We start from the raw sequence: 8,186 nt of genomic DNA on the forward strand, positions 1-8,186 counted from the left end.
TGCATAAACTGGTTTGAACCAAATCAGTTAAGTCTGATACTACATTCAACCAGGTTTATCTCAAATTGGTTTCAGCCATTTTCAAACTGGTTTATGTTCACTGAACATCTGTTCTGTTACAGGTTTAAACCAGTTTCTGATCACTTAATCCAGTTTATGTGTAATGTCCATCCCTAGCCTTAACGTTATCTGTCCAGGACCTAGACTGGGGGATACTGCTAATCTAGAAGAGACCAGGATTATTAAGTAATAAGTACTAGAGGCACACCGATACATTGGCCTGATATTGGATCAGCACCAGTATAAAGAAAACATATCATATCGGAAATCAGCCTGATGTGGCCAATAATTTGGCTGATAAATGTCCATGCGTACATGCAGATGCAGCATAGCACGTAGGCAGTGAGGAGCACAGCCCAGCAGTTTGGAGCACTGTGTGCAGCTGATAAGTATGGTGTGGTAGAAGGGGAGAGGGGAGGAAAAAGGAGGGAAGGGGAGGGGGAGGAAAGGGGGATGGGGCGGCACCCATCAAGGCCCCCTGTGGTGAGGGAGTAGTGGGGCTGGTGCAAGCACTGCCCAGCTGGGGTGGGGCAGGCACAGGGCAAAGCCATGGCTCGTCCCAGAGGCACGGGGGAGGGGGGCTCTCATCACAGCTTACCACTCATCCAGGAACCGCTGGTCCAGTGCTCTCCTGGCTGCTCCTGCTGCTCATCCAAGAGAGCATGGAGAGGGGCATGTGCCCCCAGATGTGCGCATGGTGGGGCAGGCTGGGGCCATGGCTGTGTGTGGCTCTTCTTGGCTTGCCCCACCCTGCACAGATCCAGGGGCACATTCCCCCCCCCCCCCATGCCCTCCCAAATGAGGTGAGCGCCACAGACCAGCAGCTCCCGGAGGAGTGGCATGCAACAGCAGGAGCTGCCCCCATCTCTCCCCGCACCCCCTGGACAAGCCAAGACTCTGTCCCATGCCTGCTTCGGCCCGGCTGGGCAGAGCTTACCCCAGCTCCACTCCTTCCTCGCCGCAGGGGCCTTGATCTGTCGTCCCCCTCTTTCTCCTTCCCTCCCCACCCCCTTCCACCACACCAGACTTACCAGCTGCATGCAGCTCTCTAAGCTGCTGGGTGGTATTGGAAATCTGATCAGTATCAGCTGATATACCTCCTTAAAAATCAGCTATCAGTATTGGCCCCAAAAATCTCTTTCAGTGCACCCCTAGTAAGTACTGAATAACCCTGTAGAATGGAGAAACAAACAGTACTGAAGTTTAAAAGTCAAAGTGAATGACTTCACACTTTAGATTAATATCAAGAAATGTTTGCTATAAAATGGAGGGTCACAGTTTAGTTACAATACAGAATGAGGATCAGGTAATACAAGTCAACAGCAGGATAACCATAAGCTGCCAGTGACATGTGGCTGTGCAAAAGGCTAATGAACTTCTAGATTATTTTGGACAGGGTACTTTTAGTAGAAAAGTACAACTGTACCATTGTACAAGGCATTGATAAAGTCACATATAGACTATATATATCAGTTCTTGCAACCTCTGTTGAAGAGCCAAGATTTATATTAGAACAGGTCCAAATGAGGGCTACAAGCAGATGGGCGGAATATGAGAGGACATAGTTACTTTTTATAAATAAATTCATGCACTGAACAACAAGGAGAGAGGAGAACTACTTAACTTGAATAAAACTGGCACAAGAACAAGTGGTACCAAGTGGTCACAAATCTAGCCTGGAAGGCTTTTAGTGACAAGAGGAGTGAAGTATTAGAATAGTCTTCCAAAGTGCTGTGAGACAAAAAACCTGACTTACATTAAGATGAAGCTTAATAAGTTTGTTGGAGGTACAAAATGATAGGGTAGTTGAGAAATAATTAGTGAATTCAAGTATTGAATATATGCATTCAAGTATTTAAAATCACCCTGACAGTAATGAACAAAAAACTGCTTCCACAAAGAGATGAATTTATCTGGTAATCCCATGCTATAGGGTTTTGCTGGTCATTCTTCCTCTACATCAGTGATTCTCAACCCTGCCTGCTGCAAGATCCCTCAAAGGGTGTGATGAGGTGTGAGGAGATAAGCAGATAAGCACAAGCTCAGGTTTGTCCTTCCTTGGCTTCTCTCCTGGCCCAACTGCCCAGGATTTATGCAAAGTAGTAAGCACTTTCACAAGTAAAATAATTTTTGAATTTGGGTGCCACTTAATTCACGAAAGTTACTGGAAGGGTGCCTTACACCCAAAAAGGGTGAGAACCACTGCTTTAAATACTGGCTACTGCTAGAAGCAGGAGCTGGCTGATATACTCTGAAATGTCTTAGGGTGAACTGTCTTGCTCACTTTCTGAAGATCAAACTGATCAAACTGATCCTCAAACTGGGACCGTGAATTTCTCCCTCAAATCAGATTGTCAAAGACCATATATTAAACCCAACAACTCCCTGACATAGCAGTGGTAATACATTCATGACGGTCTCTCCCTTATTTTTTGCCTGGGGCATACTATAGGTTTGGGAAACTTCTTTTTAATAGGTTGCTTTATGTGGGTCTGTGATGTCTGAGAAGGTTTGGGAGTAAACAATTTTATCCATCCTTTTGACAAGGGGTTGCTTGCAAATGAAAGGAAATGAGATTGACAGATTAGGAGGCCCCTTCAAATCCTATATTCCTCTTTTCCTAATAATTACAAAAGGTTAAGCCTATGTTGTTTCCTTCTGGCAAATGCATGCTATGAAATTCTTCTTTCAAGTAATTAAATTTTTCAATTTAAAAGTGAATTATTTCACTTTCATAGGATTCTGCATAAATGAATTTTTAGAGTTGAAAGGGTTATTTAACTTGTAAAGAAATATTTAAAGCACATCCTAAGTAGAGGTGGTGTGGAAAAAAGTCTCAGAAATTGTAGTCAGAAAAGAAAAAAAATGCAGATAGAACATAGGTTGGAATCCAATGAAAACATATTAAGATGAAAGAATTATGAACTCTTTTCTACAGTAGCAAAATTTTTAAATTCTAAACTATAGTATTCTCATCTATCTAAATCATGCAGAATAAACAGAATACCTCATAAAAAGGTAGTAAAAATAGGAAATGTGAATAAGTGGAACAGCAAGAAGAACATACCAATCAATGATCTGAGCTTTTAAACCAACTCCAAAAGTTCTGCAAAATCTCTCTTTCATATTAGACTCCTGTTACCAGGAAATGCATCACGATAACTGTAAATCTTTCAAAATTAATACCTATTGTTACTTTTTTTAAATTAGGCAAAATAGCACAAAAACACTTTAATCATAACCTAATATCTATCATATCCTAATATCAATTTATATTTCTTTAAAGGACTTAGTTCTTTTGGGAACTGAGTCCACCTGGGATTTCATACTCAAACTATTTTTCACTTCAAAGGAGCCTTCTTCTTGGTCATACATATATTAAAATGTAAGAAAGAGAATGTTTTGTTGGGTAACAATTAGCTTAAAAAATAAAAGTAATGCTTAGGATACCTCTCAAGTCTTACCAGGCAAATGTGAAAGGTAAAAGTTCTGGTTCCATTTGAATTAATGGCAGAACTTTCATTAGCTTCAGTGGATTCAAAGTATTTCCCCTCAGGCTTTTTTGGCTGCCCCAGAGGTGGGCTGTCCTCTTCAAGGACTCAACACAAACCTACCAAGCTAAAAAGATATGCATCTCTCTTTTGTTTGAGCTAAAAGACACGAAGAGAATTCAGAAGCCACTGTGATCCAGACACTAAATGGAAACAGACACCACATGGTATATGTGGTTTTCACATACAGCAGATAAGACTCTGATCCCATGCTTGACTAAGTCTACATGACGCAACAGTGATATACTAAACACAGAAACCACTGATACCAAAATAACATCTCAATCTTTATTACAGACACATAAGAGTAGCTACTTCAGATACCAGGCACCAACATGGAATCCTTACGAAGCCGATCCACTAGCTGCTCTGTCCTCAATGAGAAGATAATTAAGCTCCTTCATTTACAAGCATTTTTCTGTCTGCCTAAGTGCTCAATCACTACACCATTGGGCAACACTTCATGTATAGTCAGTTTCATTATTTTTCCCGTAAAAAGGCAATAGTTAAAAAAAGATGCTCTGCAAACATCAAGAGGGTATTCAAGGAAAAAATGTCTTAAATGGTTTATTTTAAATCAGAACAATCTACTTAAAAAGCTGTTCTACCACAAAACTTTTTTTAAATGATCTATTAAAAAAAATTAAAAAACACTTATTATCGTCCCCATTAGACTACTTTATTTGCAGACTTCAGAAAAAAACATAATAAAATGTGTTTTAAAAAGCATCTCTGGGGTAGTAACCTTAACTTGCATTCTACCATATCATGCTGTAGTCAACATGCAGAAATTTTGTATATGTAAAAAGCCTTAGATGGTGTTTTTTTCTGCTTTTTTGTAAGTACTGCATGACATTCCTGGCAGATTTCTGCCATAGGGAAATCTCCCTTTTCTCTGTTTTCCATCGATGTACTGTTTCTCAACATCCTTAAAGTATTTCAAAGCCTTGACATTAATCAGTTATCTCCACTAGTTAAGGACAGGAGAAATCAATTTACCTGAATGCCATCAAGCAACTTGCTCATGCACCAATAACTGTCAGCTTCAATGTTCTGCAGCACTTCTTCAGGCAGACTGGAAACATCAAAATTTTCCACTTCTTCTTCTGTTTCAGAAAGAGAGAGGAGAAAAAAGCAAGTCAATGAAGTACAAAGAATAAATAAAGTTGAGAAAAATAATTTAAAACAAAGACAGCCACCACTTATCTTGTATTCACAAACTTCAACACACATTTCCTTAACAGGAACTAAATGCATCATTTATTGCTCAACTGTGCCATTTAATGGTCTTAAATGTTAATGAATACTTAATCTGTCGCAGACTGTGAAAATCCTGAATCATGTCTGGTTAACCAGAATTAATATATAATAAATTACTTCATTCTAGACATTTCACACCTGAGAGGCAAATATCAGTAGCAATAAAATGGGACCCCCACACACACAAGCATATGTACACAAATGTACATGTGCCCACACACACACACACCCCTCCCAAACCCTTTATATATCTTAAAAGTTACCTGTAAGGTATACAGTATTTCCCAGCTTTTTAAGGGAAAAAAACTAAATAAATTGACGCCCATTTCCTGTGCTCTTAGCACAGTGGGGCCACCAGCTCAATTAGGACCGTTAGATACTAACACAATGTCTTTTCTAACAAAACAAGTAATAAATAAAAAAAAGGTAATCATTGCTTTTTTCCTAAATAGCTAATCTCAGAATGTATTCAGGAAAAGATTTTTTTTTTAAAGCTAACTGAAACCTATTCCTTACCCACATACTTTTTATATGCCAAAGTCATAGCAGCTAGCTCTATTTAATCAGAGCCTACAAGATTTGCGGCCAGCATGTCAACCTGGAGGTTCTCCAGTTCAACCACTGAGAGCAATTGTATTGTAACAAATTGTATCTCATGAATTGATATCGTGCTCTTTAAAGCCATTCCTTGTGATTTTTAAATTGAAGAGTTTGATTCAAATCTTTAGAGTGAAATTACAGAGGACATCACTTCAGGAACTGCCTTCCAGAGCCACCCTGCAGCCCCAAGAACTGCTCTGATGTGAACTGGGAGTGCCCTAAGTAACTAACTGTCTTCATTTCCCTGCTGTCAGTGCTCAGCAGCCAGTTCCCCAGATATTTGCCTGCTGCCTGGCTGTTCAACAGTTTGCTTCCTTGCCAGATTATGTGCGCCGTGGGAAGACTAGGATAAGAGCTAGATTAGTTCTGCCTAAACCCTGGCATGTGGCCTGAGAAAGAATGAATTTCCTCCTTCACATATCTGCAAAGTAGCACTGAATACATGCAAAAAGAGCTAGGAATCCATAATAGACTAATTGCTCCCAGAGTCTGTTCCAAACCTATATGACATGTTATCAGCCTGGTGCTGCTCTTAATTTGTCCCAACTGGCTATGGTCCCCCAAAGGGATTATGTGACAACTGGAGATAGCACTCTCTGGTGACACACTCTCTAACAATGTTACCTATGGTTCCTGACACTTCCTGTATCACAGCCAGGTCCTGAAGCAGATATGGGCTGCAGGAGTGGACTGTGTGCTTGTTTTGGTTTGGCTTGACCTGCCTTGGGTTTTGGGAGAGGGAGGAGAAAGGAAAAAGGAGAGTGAATGGTTAAAAAGGACAGAGGAGGACTTTGAAAGAAGAGCCAATTATGGTACAATGTACAACAAAAAGGCACTGTTCCAGGCAAAGAAGTTAGTATTCAAGAACGAGTGACAGAAGTGCTGAACAATGGAAAAAGTGTTCTTGGTCAAGGGAAAGGGCCCAGGCAAGAGCAAGTGCATCCTGCAGATCAACATCTGGCTGCACAGGGTCGCCAGGATGATTACCTTCATCAACCATGGGATGTTGTTCCAAGAAGGAGGATTTCTGGGAAGAGATAGGATCCACCTGACAAAGACAGGGGAAAGCATCTTTGAATCATAGAAGTAGGGTCGGAAGGGACCTTGTAGATCTTCAAGTCCGACCCCCCACCTGGGCAGGAGAAAAGACTGGACTCAAATGACTCCAGCCAGGTAGTCATCAAGCCTCTTCTTAAAGATCCCCAGGGCAGGAGCCAGCATCACTTCCCTAGGAAGTTGGTTCCAGCTCCTAGCCGCCCTAACTGTGAAGTAGTTGCAGACAGGCTGACTAACCTAGTGAGGAGGGCTTTAAACTAGGTTTGCGGGGGGATGGAAATCAAAGCCCTCAGGTAAGTAGGGAAGCGGGAGACCTGGAGGAAGTGCAAGGAGGAAGGGGAAACAAAGGAGGTGCTCTCATACTTCCTGAGAAGTCAGGACAATCAACTAGTTACCTCAGGTGCCTGTAAAACAAATGCACGGAGCCTTTGAAACAAGCAGGAAGAATGGGAAGTCCTGAAACTATGACATGATTGGAATAACAGACTTGGTGGGAGCTCACATGACTGCAGCACTGTCATGGATGCGTACAAACTGTTCAGGAAAAACAGGCAGAGGAGAAGAGAAGGAGGAGTTGTGCTTTTATATAAAGAGCCGTATGATTGCTCAGAGCTCCAGTATGAAACTGGAGACAGGCCTGTTGAATGTCTCTGGGTTAGGGTCAGAGGGAAGAGCAACAAAGGTGATGTGGTGCCGGTCTGCTATAGACCACGAGACCAGAAGGATGAGGTGGAGGAGGGCTTTCTTCAAACAGCTAAGGAAAGTTTCCCAATCACAAGCCCTGGTTCTCATGGGGGACTTCAATCACCCTGACATCTGCTGGGAAGGCAATACAGTGGTACAGGGTGGGGGTTGACAGGCTGGGCAGCAGCTCTGCAGAAAAGGACCTGGGGGTTAAGGAGATAAGAAGTTGAATATGACCCAGCAGTGTGCCCTTGTGGCCAAAAAAGATTACAGCATACCGGGCTGCATTGGTAGGAGTGTTGCCAGTAGGTCAAGGGAAGTAATTATTCCCCTTTATTCAGCACTGGTGAGGCCACATCTGAAGTGTTCAGTTTTACGCCCCCCACTACAGATAGGATGTGGACAAATTGGAGAGAGACCAGTGGAGGGCAGTAAAAAGGGTGAGGGGGCTGGGGCACATGACTTACGAGGAACAGCTGAGGGAACTGGGCCTATTTAGTCTAGAAAAGAGAAGACTGAGGGGAGATGTAATAGCAGCCTTCAACTACCTTAAGTGGGGTTGAAGACAGGATGCAGCTAAACTGTTCTCAGTGATGGCCAATGACGAAACAAGGAGCATTGCAGCAAGGGACATTTAGCTTAGATACTAGGAAGAATTTTCTCACTAAGAGGGTGGTGAAGCACTGGAACAAGTTACCCAGAGAGGTGGTGGAGTCTCCATCCTTGGAGGTTTTCAAGACCCAGTTAGACAAAGCCGTGGCAAGGATGATCTAGTTGGGGATGGTCTTGATTTGAGCAGGGGGTTGGACTAGATGACCACCTGAGGTCCTTTCCAACCCTAATTTTCTATGAGTTCTATGAAGTGTTAAACTTATAGCCTTTGGGGCAAATCTGGCTGGAACTGTTTTGGGGCCCACACCATTCATAGGGGGCTGGGAATTTGAAAGAGGGGAAGCAGGGATGAAGTTTGCTGTT

The 8,186-nt window shown here is 42.3% G+C and overlaps 1 protein-coding gene across 1 annotated transcript in view; it reads right to left on the reverse strand.

Annotated features, from left to right (window-relative positions):
• Nucleotides 1-8,186, reverse strand: part of TBC1D22A (TBC1 domain family member 22A) — a 559,372-nt gene that overhangs the window by 347,127 nt on the left and 204,059 nt on the right. Inside the window, exon 9 of the mRNA XM_019509364.1 lies at nt 4,611-4,717. Within this exon, the coding sequence (XP_019364909.1) occupies nt 4,611-4,717 (107 nt within the window). The remainder of the gene's footprint in view (nt 1-4,610; nt 4,718-8,186) is intronic.

Source organism: Gavialis gangeticus, unplaced genomic scaffold, assembly GCF_001723915.1.
Source record: "Gavialis gangeticus isolate Ggan-Ray unplaced genomic scaffold, GavGan_comp1, whole genome shotgun sequence".
Lineage (NCBI taxonomy): Eukaryota > Metazoa > Chordata > Crocodylia > Gavialidae > Gavialis > Gavialis gangeticus.